Source organism: Megascapheus bottae, chromosome 28, assembly GCF_031878675.1.
Source record: "Megascapheus bottae isolate mThoBot1 chromosome 28, mThoBot2.hap1, whole genome shotgun sequence".
NCBI classification, from domain to species: Eukaryota; Metazoa; Chordata; class Mammalia; order Rodentia; family Geomyidae; genus Megascapheus; species Megascapheus bottae.
The window spans coordinates 11,302,460-11,320,252 of NC_143536.1; the positions used below are offsets into that span (position 1 = coordinate 11,302,460).

The 17,793-nt window shown below is 38.3% G+C and overlaps 1 protein-coding gene across 2 annotated transcripts in view; it reads right to left on the reverse strand.

The window, feature by feature from the left end:
- Positions 1–17,793, reverse strand: part of Ttc28 (tetratricopeptide repeat domain 28) — a 464,455-nt gene that overhangs the window by 191,852 nt on the left and 254,810 nt on the right. For both annotated transcript variants that reach the window (XM_090320386.1, XM_090320387.1), the window contains 2 exons: positions 17,451–17,723; positions 16,230–16,360 (listed from right to left, as the gene is read on the reverse strand). In XM_090320386.1, the coding sequence (XP_090176512.1) occupies positions 16,230–16,360; positions 17,451–17,723 (404 nt within the window). The remainder of the gene's footprint in view (positions 1–16,229; positions 16,361–17,450; positions 17,724–17,793) is intronic.

The window sequence follows — 17,793 nt, forward strand, 5'->3', positions numbered from 1 at the left end:
CAGTGGACCCTACATAAGTAAAAAGAAAAGCATACCTAGTCATTTGCTGGTAAAAAGTTTTTTTGTGGGGGAGAGGGAAAGAAAGGGAAAATGAATTATCTTCAACAGTAACAGAAACATGGAACATAATTTTCAATAAAAAATGAAAACAATGCAAAAGAATAGTGTTGAAATTCATAGAAAAGCATTTAGAAAATAAAATAATATGAACTACTGCTATAAAAATCTACAAAAACAACAGACCAATATAATGCTGAGCAAACTGAGCCAGGCATGAAAGAGAGTATACTACATGAATCCATTTGAATAGTTTACAAAGCAGGGGAAACTAACCAATGCTATAGTAAGTCAGAATTGTGGTTATCCCTTAGGGTGATAAATGATGGAAGGAGAGGAGAAATAAGACTTCAGAGTTAGCAGTACCATCCTACTTCCAGAGGGGTAGAAGTGGAAGTAAAAAGTATTTGAGGGGAATGAGAAATGAGGGAGCCACAAACCTGAAGGGAGAATAGTCATTATCGTCAATGTACATTAGGGAAAAACTGAACAACAGAATCTGAGGGTAGAAATGGGAGGAGGAGACTGGTGAAAGAAATGTCATTGATTAAGATACATCACACTCATAGCCTGACTTATGGAATTGTAACCTTTGTTCAACTACTAAATAATAACTTTTGTTTAATTGGTTGTGGGGCTTAAGGTAACTTCAGAGCCTGAGTGCTGTCCCTGAGCCTCTTTGCGCTCAAGGCTAGAGCTCTACCAACTGAGCTACAGTGCTACTACATAAATAGTTTTAAAAAAAATTAAAGAGTTTAAATTAGAAAAGAGTGCTCACTTTGTAAAAATTTATCAATAACTGAATTTCAAGTTATCTGTATATATTCCCATATGTGTGCTACAACCCAATGAAAACTCTCTTAAACATACATGTACATTACTATATAACCAGTCTTTACATTGCAAATGTGTCTTGTAAATGATCTGTATACAACTTGCTTCCTTTCTCCTTGCTGCTCAAGACATCTTCCAATCACTCTTTCTTTGGGTCTGAAAGAATAAGTTAAGGAATAAGAGAGTCTCAGAAATAGGTTAACGTTTAGAAGTCACCCATTGGTTATTATTATAGAAACAGACACAGAGAGCCAGTACTGGTAACTTAATCTCAATTAAAACATTTCTAAGGAGAACTAATTTCTAAGGAGTACATTTATGATGGAGGGAACACTTAGTAATCACAGAAGAACTTTAAAGCAAGTTGTGTTATAGGTTCTGTAAGGAAGTCTACATTTCTACAGCAACTCAGAAAATCCATCGTCTTGTATAAAAGCTTTGGCAAGGCCTTTCCAGCTGCACAGATATTGCACTTGGACCAGAAGAAAGGCTCCTTAAATGAAATTCTCACCACTATCAGGAGTTTGCCTGAAACAATAAAATGGGTGCACAATTTGTGATGCGATGTAGACTGTTAATAAAACAATCTTATTGATTTGGCAGTTGTTTCTCCTAATCATTTCTTACAAAATCTCACATGCAGCAAAGGTGGATACTTTGAAGCAATGTTAGAAACTCAAAACCCAGCCTAGGTTTCCAGGTTGTGAATATTTTCCTATGCCAGTAATTTGGCAGACTTGGAAAAGCCTCAGACAGTCCTGGATGGAAAGGCATGTACTTGAACTCATGTAGGCTCCTACACCAACACCCTCACCCTCCTCTCTTCAGAAGGAAGGCATTTCAGTTGCTTTGCTGCAGCAGAGAAAAGCAATTGTGCTTTTAACTCACAGCAAGAGAAGAGGGAAGAATTATATATGTGTGTGTTGTTTTATATGTGTATATACTTATATGTGTATATATATATACTGTATATTTTATATCATACACTGTATGTATGCATGTGTGCACATTATAAATGCATACTGTATCCTATAATAATTACTCAATGCTAATAAAAATTAAATTATTTTAAAAATAGTTATTGAATGTTCATTTTTAAAAGATTGTATCTTGAACCCTTGAGTAAGGAGTCCATTTGTAACAGTCAATATTTATTAATCTGATATGTATACGTATACACACACACACACACACACACACACACACACACACACACACACACTCACCCTTCCCAATCATGCTGCCTAGGCCTCCACTCACTGATGCTGAAGCAGCAAGCACATGCAGTTTGTGGATGGGGTGTGGGGTGGGAATAGGTCTGACCTCTAAGTTGAAGCATCACTGGACTAAAACAAGCAAAGTAATTGATCCACAGAAAGTGACAGGTTTTGGAGGAAAGTTTTTATAGCTGACCAAGAGAACTATGGAATAGATCCGGTTACCATCCTTTTTATTATTTATTTTATTCATTTGAAAATGAATCAATACTCAAATGCTGGCTAGCCTAAGCAACTAAGATGAAATCATGAGCGTATAGTCAAAGTAACAGAATAGCATTGCATATCAATGAGTATCAATGCACCTCAATGATTTGGGATTGGGAGAAAAGTGAGTCTGAATAAGCAATAAAATCTGTCCAGATAGGTTAGAGGTATGATACTGTCAAGTACACAAGGACCTAGAATACCTCCAGTGGGTTTCATGGCTAGAGGCAGATGTACAGGCTGGTATGGGGGATAGCACCTCTGATTTTTATGTATCAGGAGGCAGGGCTTAGAGAACAAACTCACGCAACTTACTCAAAGTCACATAACTGCCTAAAAGTCAGAGTGAAGATTTAATCACACTGTGACTAGTCCTGAAAGCTAATTCTTTATAGTCTGCATTTTTCTGGCTAGATTAGTTAGAAATATTTATGAAGTACTTTATTTCTCTCATAATTATTTTAGCCTCTTGATTTGCCTAGTAAAAGCTCCTAAAAGATAATTACAAGATAAAATTTAGACTGATACAAGCATCACAATTCTAAGTAACATCTCATTCAATACAATTAACTAACTAGTTAGTAAAGTGTTATAAGGTATGGGAAATGATAAAGATTTAGAAGTTTGTTGGCATGCTCAAACTCTGTCTTCCAGAAAAGGCTGGAAGATGTTCTAACAAGCTTGTGGAACCCAGTGGACACCTGGCTAGTGTGTCTGCAGAATATGGATAAAGAGACTAAAGCAATAAGCAATTCAATGACAATTTTTTTAATGGGATTCCTTGGTGGAAAGGAGAACTTTGGGGTTTAGATCTGTTTTATGGTAATTAGACAAAAATGCTTTTATTCAGGGAGAATAAAAGATTCTGATTACTACTTCAAAACCAGATTGTTTTTAGTGAGCTAAAACTGAATATAAGAAAGGATTCTTAATTTGGATCATCTGTAATAGTAAATGGGAAGGGCATTGTTCTTACAATCTATCCTAATCAAAATTTAATTTTTCTAACCTACAATGACACAAAATTAAACAAACTTCAGTCATGCCCTGACAGACTTAACGTAGACTGCAGGAAATGATAGTTTCTGTTGTATTTTTGCTTCTAGAGATTATCTCTTTAGAGAATAGACACAGGATTTTGATTCTTACCTGTTCATCTTTTCAACCATCCATTTTCAAATAAGCTCGATCTGTCAAACATCATACTTTACTCCTATATATTCCACCATGGACACCACTTAACTAGTATTAAATATTTGTTCTTCGCATGAAGTGTACATAGAATGAAAACGCATAGTTTTGACAAACACAAATATTTAACACATCCTGAGGTAAAATATTACCCCTAGAAAGTGCTTTTAAGCCCCTTCTGTTAGTCACCCCTCCCACTCCCAGCTTCCTGGTCAGTCCCTGGCCCTGACAGTGACCCTTGACTTGACTCCTCACCCAGTTTCTGCTACCTGACCTAGAACTTCCTACTACTGGAATCATACTCCATGATTGCTTTTTTGCCTGACGTTTTCATGGAGCCTAATGTTTTGCAGATTTATTGTCAATATTGCATATAATTATAAACACACAGCAGGTCATACATCTCTTCTTCCACTGAAGGTCTCTTGGGTTATTTTCAGATTTTGATATTCAAAATAAAATTTCCATGAACCTTGCTGTCGTAGCCTCTTTGTGAATATGTTTTCCAATTCTCTGAAGTAAAACCTAAGGAGCTTCCTTCTAGGACATCAAGTTGGTATACGGATAGATTTTAATGAAACTGTGAGAGTAGCAATATTATTCCATGTTCCCAAAAGAAGCATCTGAGAATAAAACATATCTATGTTTGCCATAAAACTTGAAATTTGACATTAAAGGTTCTGCCTTCAGCAGTCATATGAGTTTCAAGGAAATTACAAAGAAAACAATAAATGCAGCCTTTTTAATTTACCATTATACTTATTATAGAGCATGCCTCTACTTTCCTGAAAGTCTAGGTCCATTTGCTATCTTTCCTTAATCCTGAGAATCAGCCTCTGCATTTTTCAGTGTGTGGGCCCACTGGTCATCTTACTGGTTTGTACCTCTCTGAAAACACCTCCATTTTGCTTTCACTCTTGAAAATTCCTGGTGCTGGCTACTACATTCTGAAGTGGCTTTTTTTTTTAATTTTCAGGACTTGAACATTTTTGTTCTCATTTCCATTATTTCTCGTAGGAAAACAAAGTATCCTGTCTCTAGAATGTGCCATTTTTTTTTCTGTGAAAGCTTTCAAGATTTCTCTCTTCATTGCTTATAGCCCTGTTTCCTCACAGGTCAGTTTCAGAATGTATCTTGGACATTATGTGATGCATATGGACTCTTGAAATTTTGTCATATTGTTCTACAGACTGTTGAGTTTGTGTTTTAGCAGGTAGGTAGCCCCAATGAACACCCGGAAAATAGTTATTATGATTGGCAAACAAAACTTTTTACTCTGTTTGATTTTAATTAATTTTACTTTAAAATTGCATGTGACTAATGGCAACTGTATTGGGTGACTCACCTCTAAAAATGACCTAATATGGACTTCCTGTTTTACAGGCACCTCCAAAAGAGACATGCTTGTGATCTACAACCTCCAGTGGAAAGCCAAGATCTGAAATTTATGTCTCCTAAGTCCTTAATCTGAAGCTCCTTCTGCTCGGCACAGGAAGAGTTACAAAATATCATGGCCAAAAGAGGACAACTGAAAATATCATAGGTGAAATGATGATAAATTAGAACTTGAAAACATACAGTTGGAAAAGACAGCACAGCTGAGGGCAGAGTGATTTGCAAATATGTCATGCATTACACACACATTCACACTTGTTCACTGGGTGTGCAATTTCTTCTTTTATCAGCAGGTGAAAAAGAGCGTTGTTTTTAGAACTCATTTCAGGTCTACAAGGTCTGAATCAGCTGATTTATAATCATATAAACTACAACCAAGAAATTGATGTCCTGTTTCCACTCTGCCTGTGTCTGCTTTCGAAGTTCTCTACTCTTCAGTGATTTGAGAGTTACAGTTTTCACAATCCTATTTGTTTCTCAAAAGCCCGAAAGATACATAGCCCAGAAAAGGTTGCCAAGCTTTCCCTTCATGAACTTAATACTCCCTGTGAGGAAATAGCTCTGCTCAGAAGGAATGCATTCTACCTTTTAACCCACTCCCTTGTACCATCACAAGTAAAATAATTACTTCAACAACATTCCCTTTCTTTGTCTCTACTTCTGCCTACACACACACACACACACACACACACACACACACACACACACACACACAGAGACAGACATGTATTCATGGATGCACATACACACATGCATAGACACACATATGCCATAAGCATTTATATGGGTTTCATTTTAGCACTATTGCAAGTTATGTAATAATACACATGGTGTAGAAAATGTCTGCAAAAAGCTCCAAGAAAAATAGCATTGTTTTTGGAGAAAATACTGTGGTTAGGATGATGTCATAAGAAATACTCTAATTAATTTCCTGCGGCCACATCCTAAAGGAAATCCAGAAGGCTTAATACTCTCCCAAGTCAAGCAGTCTTTTTTTACTTGGTCAGTAATTGTTCATGCAGGTGTCATAAAGCAATAATGATAGTGAGTGACTTTTAGTCCTCACAACCATGAAGAATCAAATTTCACTTTAAATCACCTTTTATGTGAGAGGCATTATCAGAACACAAAAGGTACCCTTACTGAATTTTAGATTTTAGTTACTAACTTCATACAGAAAAAGAAAAGACAACTAAATTAAGTCAGCGTTTAATAGTTGACTTCTCCAGTTCTAAGTAGAACAAAGACCAGTATTCTAAATGCCAAGAGGGAGAGAGACCTCTTCCTACTGTCACCTCTCCCCCATACTTATCCAACCTTAAGTGTTCATCAACCCTGGCCTGTATCACCCAGAAGCTTGCCAGGAAGTTTGAGCTTCCGGGGGACAGAAAGAACAATAGCACATTCATCTTTGTAGTAGGGTGTTACAATACCTGGCACAGTATGCACCTATGAAAACAATCGCATGAAAATGACTGTTAAAGTAAACGAACTCTGGCCCTTTCCTTCTACACATGCTTAGTTAGTTATACTGTGGGGAGAAGATCACCATTTCAAACTAGCAAATCACAAGTGTTTTTGACTGACAGACCACTGGGGACTGGTTTACCCATCAATTTGAAGAGATATCTAAAAAGTTAAGTGTTGCTATGCTTAGAACAGCCTAAACAAAACACATAGCAACAGAAAAAAAATTGGACTATTATCAAATTGAAAAGTTTCTGCATAGCAAAAGAGAGTCAAAAGGAAAAAGCAACCCATACAATAGAATGGAAGAAAATATGTAAGATAGGGCTTAATATTCACAATTATAAAAAGCAAATACAATGCAATATCGAACAACAATAACAACAACAATAAAAACAAAAAACAATCCTACCAAAAGAGTCGAAAACAACCTGAATAGGTATTTTGGAAGTGTGTGTGTGCGTGTGTGTGTGTGTGTGTGTGTGTGTGTGTGCCTACAAATATATGAAAATATCATTCTTCAAAACAAAGTGACTCTGGCTCAGAACACTCTAGGCCAGACACCAATAGCTGACACCTATAATCACTGCTGCTCAGAAGGCAGAGATCTGAGGATGGCAGTTTTAAGCCAGCCTGGGCAGAAAAGTACATGAGAGTCTTATTCTAATTAGTCACCAGAAAGCCGGAAGTAGCCACAAGCGGCAGAACACTAGCCTTGAAGGAAAAAAAAAAAGCCAAGGGACAGTGTCCAGGTTTTGAGTTCAAGCCACAGTGCCGGTGCACACACATACACACACACACACACAAGCGCGCGTGCGCGCACACACACACACACACACACACACACACACACACACGCACAGGCTACTGGATGTTACCTCATACCTGTGGTGATGGCTATTGTCAAGAAGCCCAGATGCTGAGGTCTTGACGAGGGTGTGGAGAAAAGGGAACCCTTGTATAGTAGTAGTGAAAATATAAATTAATATAGTGGTTATACAAAACAGCATGAAGTTCCTTTTAAAAAAAAACAAAACTAAAAGTTGAATGGTTCAGCAACTCTACTAGGTGTACATCCAAAGGGTAGATAAATGTGTATATGGGTATATACACATACACATACATTGCACATATACTAAAGCACTATTCACAATAGTCAAAATTTAGACTCAACCAAGATATCTTTTGACAAATGAATGGATTTTTTAAAATGTGGCATAAAAATGGAAATCCTTTGATTTACAGCATCGTGGATGGAACTAGGGAACATCATATCTCATGAAATAAACTAATCCACAACAGACAAATATCTCACACTCTCACAGTTTGCAGGGAAGCAAGAGGGAGTGAAAGCTAAAAATGTTAATGACATAGAAGAAATAAAATAAAATGAAAAATTTAAAGGTTAAAAAAATGACATAGAAGATAGTATAAGAGTAGTCTCTAGAGGCTAAAAGGGGAGGAGCTAAAGGAGACAGATAAAGGTTGGATAATACAGACCAAACACAATTAGATAAAAGAAATTCATTCGGGTGTTCTATATACAGCAGAACTACTACAGTCTATCAGGAATTTATTATGAAGAATTAGAAGAGTCTGAAGGATTCCAACACAGAGACATGGTAATTTCAAAGGAATCAGAAATACCAATTAGTCTAATTTGATCATTATTTTAAAATACATGCATAAAATTATTGTACTGTATCCCATAAATAAGCACAAAATTGCATTAGCCAAAAACATGGAAACGAATCAAACAATAAAAAATGCTAGAATATGTCCATTTTCTTGGAATTAAAAATGAAAGACATATAAAACCATATATTTTTATAACTACATGGATATTAAATGCATAGAAAACAGGGTTAGAACGCTACTGCTTAGTAAAAATAAAAGCAATAAATGAATGAAATCTAAGTTTTCACATAAAAATATGAAAAAGTATAATTTAATATCATTTTATTTAATTCAAAACATTCTGATATATTATAACTAAAATAAAAATGTAGTAATAATATAATTCATGTACATTTAATTAATTCCAAGCCTAGATGACCACAATGTATTTGAGCCTTATAGTACATCTCAATCCAAAATACATGTAGGAGTAGCTACTATGGTAGACAGTACAGATCCTGAAGGACACACAGTGGTTCCAGAAATACAGTGTTCAATCTATTGCATTATGAACTAGCACACACAACAATAAAGAGCAAAGCAGTGTGGGAACAAGATGGCTGAGCAAACAACCCTATTCCTTGGGTCCTTGACTTAAGTGAGGGAGTCAAAGAGAGGGTCATCCAAAGAAAAACAAAATTCAAAGATAACATTTATAGCTAAGTGGCATACACTAATAATCCTATCTATTCAGGAAGTAGAAGCAGGAGGATTTTGAGTTTGAGGCCAGCTAAGTATAAAGTTAGAAAGATCCCATCTTAAATACAAATATAAACAAAAGGGCTGGAGGTATGGCTCAAGTGGTAGAGTACCTGCCTACCATGGGGGAAGCCAGGTTCAATCTCCAGTACCATGACTAAATGAATAAATGAATGAATGTGCAAATAAATGATTTACAATAATTAATACCAACAGAAACTTAAGAAAAAATTAAAGAAATATATGCATTAATTCTGCATTGGAAAGTATAACATTGATGGTAAAGTTATATAAGTCCTAATTAAATAGAAAAATATTCTATGTTGATAAAAGGTAACATTCAAATATACTCATGGAGTCAATACCATTTCACTTAGATTCCAGCAGGATGTTTGAGTACAACAAGGAGGACCTAACAAGCTGGCTGTAAAATATAAAATATATTATGCACACATCCACAAACAACCTGGAATGGCCAGGACAATCCTGAACCAGAACAAAGACAAAAGAATTACAGTAACAGATATCCAGATTCAATGAAAAGCTACAGCAGCTAGGAAGAGGCCAATGACATAAAGAAAGGCAAACAGATCAACAGAATGGAATGTGGAGTCCTTAACTACATTACACCTTACTCAGGACAAGCAGTAGGCAGTGCAATCTTCTGAATATAATGCTGGGACCACTGGATATCCATTCAGAGGAAAAATCTGAACTCGAATCCCTACACCGAAGTAAACACAAATCAGTTCCAAGTGGCAGTAGCTCTAAGTGCAGAAGGTGAAGAGTTTCATGGGAGAATGACTTCATGGCCTTGAGATGCACAATCATTTTCTCAGACAGGACACAAAAGGCAGTAACAAAATGATTGGTAGTGGGCCTTGTTAATAGCTAGTATTTACTTGGGGTAAAAAATATGGGAACTGAAAAAGGGTTGGTCTAATGAGGAAGAGATGATTCATCAAAATTTGAGAAGGGCAGGCACAGCTAGGGGTTGGATTGGTCTCTCATCCAGGGGGCCCAGAATGAGCAACGCACAGAGGGCAAAAGCATCAGACAAGTCAGCAATACATTGTATTCATAGACTGCATCCAAGTGGATGACAAGTTGAAGAACAACATGAGGAAAGAATACTTCACACTAAAATAAACATCAACACTATGTAGGTCACACAGCATCCACGTGAACTGTGAACTGATGATGGCAATGCCAGTGGTGATGGTCGCATCCTGCCTGCCTGCTCACAGGATTTCAGGCCTGTATGACGCATACACTTTCCACAAACTAACTCATTCCATTCTCACAACAACCAGCACACAAGCTGAGCACTTTGGCTCACGCCTGTAATCCTAGCTACTCGGAAGGCTGAGACCTGAGGATCAAGGTTGAAAGCCAGCCCAGGCACAAAAGAACCTGAGAATCTTATCCCCAATTAATCTCTAGAAAATGGGACATGGGGCTTGGCTCAAGGGTAGGGCAGTAGTCTTGAGAAGCTCAGGGACAGCGCCCAGGCCAAATTCAAGCCCATGACCCCCCCCCCCAAAATAACCACACACGTAACTGTGTGTACAGGATTATTGTACAGGTACTTGTATTTCTATACTCCATGTTTTACTTTTTTAATTACTGCTCATTAGAGTTTAACAATCCCTTGCATTGTTAATGAGCTATCTAACTGGCAAAGATCTAAATCTAAATATTTATACAACTAAACAACAATAAGTGCAAATGCTCATCAAAAATTATCAGGGCTGGGAGTTCGGCCTAGCAGTAGAATGCTTGCCTAGCATACATAAAGACCCAGGTTCAATTCCTCAGCACCACATACACAGGAAAAAAAAAAAAAGCCAGAAGGGGTGCTGAGGTTCAAGTGGTAGAGCTCTAGCCTTGTGAAAGTCCAAGGACAGTGCTCAGGCCCTGAGCTCAAGCCCAGGACTAGCAAAAAAAAAATAAAAATAAAAAAATATTATCAAAGCCAGGCACTAGTAGTTCATGAGGAGACTAAGATCTGAGGATTGTGGTTCGAAGATAGCCTGGGCAGGAAAGTTGTCATGGAATCTCATCTCAAATTAATCACCAAAATCTGGAAGTAGAGCTATAGTTCAAGTGTAGAACACTAGCCTTGAGCAAAAAAACCTCAGAGGCAGTGCCCAGTCCCAAGTTCAAACCCCAGGACCAGAACACACAAAAAAATTATGGCCCTGAGTTCAAGCCCCATGACTAGTACACAAAAACTAGTATGAACAAAATGTGTCAAAACTCAGATACAATTCATGTGTCCATCAACACAATAAGGGAGTTAGACATTTTTCAGAACCACAAGAAAATAGCTAGTCAAGACATAATTCAAATCAAAATCTACACTGTCAGCCATTACTCTGTTCTAGAAAGAAGAGTGCAAAAGAAAAGTGCAAAAGAAGAGTGTTGATAGACCCAAGAATACATGGGTTTCCTCCTTAACTAGCAGTGGCATTCCTACATAAGTGAGAAAGGTTCTGACAAGAGGCTATTGCCATTGTTCACACACACACACACACACACACACACACACACACACACAAACACACACACACAATGTTATAACAGTAGAGAGGAGGTGCAAAACAGACAGGTTACAGAAAGAACGATAATCTGAGAACTAAGCAGATAAGAGAGTAGGGGAGGAGGTAGGCAGGTGATACAGAAGCAGACATAGATGGAGGGCTAAGGCAGGGTCCAAGAGCAGAGTGTGGGGGTTCTGGAAGCCATTGTAAATAGAAATATGGAGCTCAGGAGAGAAATCGACCTGGGAAAAACTTCAAAGTCATCAGCATATTTGCATCTCAGATGTTCTGAATGGAGAACAAGATCTTTAATACCGTATAATTTATGCACTCTTCTGACAATTAATATTCACTCACAGGAAGGTCTCTGTGGGTACCTGAAATTAATTTTGAAATCATTAAAGAAGACAGGAGGTTAGTCAGAATAAAAATTCCCGTGGAGAAGGTATCACCTCCCCTGTTAAGCCTCTAAGAGTAATTGTACAAGAGAAATGCTTACTGCATCATGAAGTTAAGTAGATAAACTGGTTTTGCTGCTATCATACTATTTGGGAAAATCCTAAAACTTATTACAGCCCAACATAAAAAAGGCAGGACTTGCACTTTCCCATCGCTGCCATTCACAGCATTTCTGCTGCTTAAGTTTTGCTCTGAAAGGCAGGTTGCTACTTTTTTTCAATATAAACATTGCAAAGTTGTGGAAGAACAGTGTAAGTAAAGCTACAATGTCAAGACACACAAGTATAAACTGATCATTATTTGGTGATAATTTGAATTTTAAGAAAATTCAAGAGAATCAACAAAAGAAATAACAGCCTAACAAAAGTACTATAATATTATTTTCATATAGCCAATTACAAAATATGTAAGATAAACACTTTTTCCATATCCTAATAATTTGTTCTTCAAAAAAATCACAATGGAAAAAATTTCATTTCTAATGAGATATATTAAACATATAGGAAAAACATCTCACAGAAGTATATAAGTGAGAGGAGATAAAAGAATTAATGGAGGGCCAGGTGCCAGTGGTTCATATTTGTGGTCCTAATTACTCAGGAGACTGAGATCTGAAGATTGTGGTTTAAAGCCAGCCTGGGCAGAAAAGTCTATAAGACTCTTATCTCCAATTGTTTTGGAGTTTTTGTGGTTTTTTTTGTGTGTGATTCTCTCCCCCCCCCCACCCCTGACTGGTCTTGGAGCTTCAGCTCTGGATGTGACTGACTCTGAGCTAACTTTTGTTCAAGGCTAGTACTCTACCACTTGGGCCACTTCCATTTTTTCTGTGATTAATTAGAAATAAGATCATGTACTTTCCTGCCAGGGGGGCTGGCTTTGAACTGAAATCCTCAGATCTCAGCCTCCTGAGTAGCTAGGATTACAGGCATAAGCCACTGGCACCCACTTCTTATTTCTAATTAACCTCTTAAAAGTTGGAAGTGGAAATGTGGCTGCCACCCTTTAGTGAAAAATGGCTAAGGACATGCCCTGACCCTTTGTTCAAGTTTCAACACCAGTAGTAAAAAGAAAAAAAAGAAATATTGGAATACCATTGATTTCCTAAAACTTTCAAATTAAGAGAAATGCCCATGTTCATTGCAGCCAACATGTAGAAACAACCTATGTACCCACCAACCAATAAGTAAAGAAACCATGGTATACACACACGAATATTACTTAATTTTAAAAGGGAAATAAACCCTGCCATTTGCAACACCTGAGTGAACATGAAGATATTACATTAAGTGAAAAAAAGCCACAGAAGAAAAACAAGTACAATCTCACTAATAGTTGGACACTAAAAATGTCAAGTTGATAGAAGCAAAATGTAGATGGAATGTTGGCTACCAATATCTGGGGCGGGGCGGGGGGGAGGATGGGACATGTTAGTCAAAGGCTACAGAATTTCAGTTATAGAGAATGAGCAGGCTGACTGTTATTGTATACAGCAAAGGTATAGTTAACAATGCATACATGAGATTTGCTGACAGTATAGAGAAGTAGGGAGAGGAGGGAGGGATGGCTGAAAAGAGGCAGAGAGGGAGAAAAAGAGGAGGGAAGGGAGAAAGTGAAATAGGGAGGGATGGAGAAAAGGAAAGAAACAGATATTAATGAACATTTACTATATCTAATTTGGAAATACATTTATGAAGAAAATATTAATAAAAATCGCATCAACTTTCAGGAAAGTACATACTACCCCCAGAGGCAAACACAAGCCAGCCAAGATGAAAGGGGAGCAGGCAGAGGAGATTTGCTAATAGTGTTAAAGGTCTGATGACTAGAAACTTCCAAGGGAAAACGGATAAACTCATTCAACTCAGAAAAGAATTGTGGCAGCAGGACATTCTCTATCTTCCCACAGAGTGGGGCAGGGTTAAAAGCCAGCCCCAGGGGCACAGTCTTCTACACAGAGAGGGGTTCCTAGCAGCCACTGCATGAGTAGGTACAGAAAGGACAACAGTAGGGGACTGAGGAGTCCATATAGGTAGCAATTCTGAGTTGAAAAGGCTGGGGGGGAAGAGCACCAATATTACCTCAGGGTCCCTTGTATATTCCTGAATTTATAATTTCTTAAAATACATTGCACCTCAGTGCTTTACAAACTTCAGAAAATTCAAGTGATACAAAATCATGCTATTGAGAAGAGGGAAGGCAGAAAATTTTTCTTCCTTTTTAATACTTACGACACTGCTATGCCCTTGATTCAAACTGTCTTTTCATCCTATCCAATAACTAGGCTAGCATACATTTCACAAGATAGGGAAAGGGACTATAAATGTAGGTCTTGACTGATTATACCAATGGGCCTGTCTAGACAACTATGCTATTTTAATTCTTGAACCTGGTTTTCACTTCTTAGGGCCACATCCGTCTCTAGTTTCCTCTTCTGGTTGCCTGAACATCAGCATCAAGAAAGAATGTCAGAGCTAGGAATGCAGCTCCATGGTAAACCTCTAGCTAGCACGTTGCAAGGCCCTGGGTTCTACTTCCAGCACTAGAAAAAAAATAGAGTATCTGGAGTTTAAAAACTGTTGATAAACTAAGAGTAATAAGCAATGACAAATGTTCATTCAGGTCTCCAGAGAATACAAAAGTCTATAAACCTAAACAGTTCTCTCCCTCCCTTTCATTCTTTTCCTCCCTCCTTCCTTTTTTTCTTCCACTCTCCCTAGACCTTCTCTTGCCCACATCTCCTCTCTTCTCTCCCCTTCTCTTCCTCTTTATTTTCCCTCTCTCTCTCTCTGAGTTACAATTACTTGCTCAGGATGGACTTAACTTCTGGGCTTAAGTGATCCTCCTGTCTCGTCCTCCCTGTCAACTGTTGCTTCAGGCTTTTAATCATTTTTTAAATTTCTTAATTCTTTATGATATTGCTACCTGGCCATATTCCAGAGGCTTGAAGTTACTGGATCATTTCAGTAATATAATTGATATTTATAATGTCTTACACTAGAATTCTAAGATGTAAATGTAATTAAATGTATTTCTTCTCAGCTCATAAATTAACTAAGAAACGTATTGCTTCCTCTGCTTAAACATTTCTTCTCCATCAATATTAGAATAAAACCTATAATCTATGGAAAACAGCAATTCTAGGAGTTGAACTCAGAGCCTCATAGTTGCTAAGGCACTCCACTGCTTGAGCTACAACCCAAGACCTTTTGTTGGCTTTTAATTATTTTTCAGTTACTTCTTTTTACTTTTTCTTTTTTTAATGTTGGTTGTGGGGCTTGGACTCTTGGGCTGGGGGCTATCCTTGAGCATTTCAGCTCAAGGCTACCTCCCTAACCCTTGAGCCACAACGCCACTTCTGCTTTTCTAGTGGTTAATTGGTAATATGAGTTGCATGATCTTTAGTGCCGGGCTGGCTTTGAGCCTCAACCTCAATCCTCAGATCTCAGCCTCCTGAGTAGCTAGGATTACAGGCGTGAGACACCACAGTCAGCTCAGTTAATTCTTAAATATTCTGCCCCAGCTGGCCTGGACTGCAATCCTCTTCCTAGATGCAATCTTTCATATGATTCCCAAAGATCTGGATGACAGGTGTGCACTACATATTTTCTTGTTATTCCTGTTATGATATCTTGTTAACCTTTTGCACAGGCTAGCCTCAAACCTCGATCCTCCTGATCTATGTCCCCCATGTAGCTGAGATTACAGGTATGAGCCACTACCTGGCCAAGCAAAATTACTTCATGGAATACCATTATGTAATCACAAATACCATACCAAGCATGTCACATATATTACATATAATTTTTCTACAATGATGCATGGAATATTTAACCATTCCTCAAATAAGAAAACTGAGGAGAAAAGAAAGAATAATAACCTCTCTGGGGACCTAGAACCAGGAAGTAGTAGAGCCAGATTCAGAGCTAGATTTGAGTACAAACCCCACCCTCTTTCCACAAAGCAGGATAGGCACTTTCTCCTATCACATCTATTAGAAATCACCTGTTTGAGAACATTATACTCCATCTCATCAATAAAGATTAGAGTGGTCCTTCATTATCATCAAAATTCAGGTGTCCCCATAAACTTAATATGCTTCTCCCAGAAGAGTCAAAAATCCATTAAAGAAACAATACCAGATCTCAAAAAAAGCATGTTTTAATGACTAGGTCATGACATAGAGCTTTCTGCTAATTTTACATGCTGTTCCATGGTCCACTGGAAGAGACTAAGAGCAGTACATGTGCCCTAGCCATTAGACACTGAGGTTGGGGACACATGAAGGCCATGGGCCCACCCAGAACCCAGAACCTGATTGGTGAGAACAGATGGCATCAAAGTCGGTCACGTTCTGAAAGTCATATCCTAATACACTTTCTGAAATACTAAAAGACTTCCTTCTGCCTGCAGGTACGCATCTTACCTCCCGATCCTTGAGCTTCATGGCAAGTACCAGCTGATGTCTGTGGTTCGTGAGAGCCTCCCGGTAATTTCCTTTGGAGAAGAATGCAGAGCCCAGATTCCCATGAGCTCGGCATTCTCCTGTCTGGTCACCTGAATTGGATTTAAAAATAAACAAAACAAAATATCTCTAAGTTATAGCACTGTTCATCATATAGATCATCTTTTTTTTTTTTTTTTTTGGTCATGGGGCTTAACCTCTGGGCTTGGGCACCATCCCTGAGCTCTTCAGCTCAAGGCTACTGTCCTAACCTCCTGAGCCACTGCACCACTTCTGGTTTTCTAGTGATTAATTGGAGATAAGAGTCTCTCGGACTTTAGTGCCCAGGCTGGCTTTGACCTCGATCCTCTGACCTCAGCCTCCTGAGTAGCTAGGATTACAGCTGTGAGACACTGTGCCTGGCTAAAACAATCATCTTAACATCCACAGATTTGTCTGCTCAAATGCCATTCACCTTCTTATAGAAAAGTATTTGCTTCTTCCTCAAGAGCCCATGTGGGAAGTTAAGAACCTAGAACTTCCATTTCTGGACAACCACTATTACTATGTAACTATATAGTCAGGGCTTAAGTGTCTACAAATGTGAGGTTTGAGGCCTCGACCCAAAGACGATGCCATGGAAGTTTTATTCTAAAATGGCCTGATACTGACAGTTATCAGCTGTTGGTTCTGACATCTTTCTGGAAGCCTCGTGTGCATCCCATCTTCACAGGCTCACTGGTACCAGACTTCTTCTCTACCACAGTCCCCTAAGTCCCTAGACAATCACTGTAATGACCAGCATGATCCTAAACACACTTATTCTAAAAGTGTGAAAACTGGGACCCAGAGGCTGGTAAGGTTTTCCTGCCAAACTTTGCATCCTTAACTTCTGCACTACACTACCTTGGGCAAAATGAAGCAAAAATTAAAAGAGAGACAAAGATTCACCCACCAGTACTATCATTCAAGATATTAAATCTGAGAACCCAAATCTCTAAGGAAGGCCTGAAGTATGTGACTCCTCAGTCCTTGGCCATTATGGAATTTTGATACCTTGTTAAACCAGAAGACTTAAAGACTTGAGTACTTTTAAATTGAGAATATTCTAGAGACTTTTTCACTCTTCATGGTATAACAGGCTAGTCAGCTTTGTTTGTTTCATGCTTGCATGGAAAATAAAGAAGAGCAGTGTGAGCCTACCTAAAGTCTTGGCCACATCCAAGTCTTGCTGCATGTACCCAGTGCTTTTCTCTGTATTGCCAAGAGACCAGTAAGCACTGCTCAGGGCAGAGAAGACAGAACCTCTCAGCTTGAGGCTGCAGGTGCCAATTTTCAGAGCAGCTTCTAAAACAACCACTGAGGCGCCATGGTGGCCAGCTGTCAGGAGTTCCTGCCCCACTACAGACACAACCACAAAGGGACTCTTGTCCAGTTTCATCTTCTGAAGCTGCTGATAAGTAGGCTCCAGGGAATCTGAAGAAAAAAGAAACGGGAATATAAGTTGGTATACAAAGCAATCTTTTGTAATATGCTCTAGAAACAG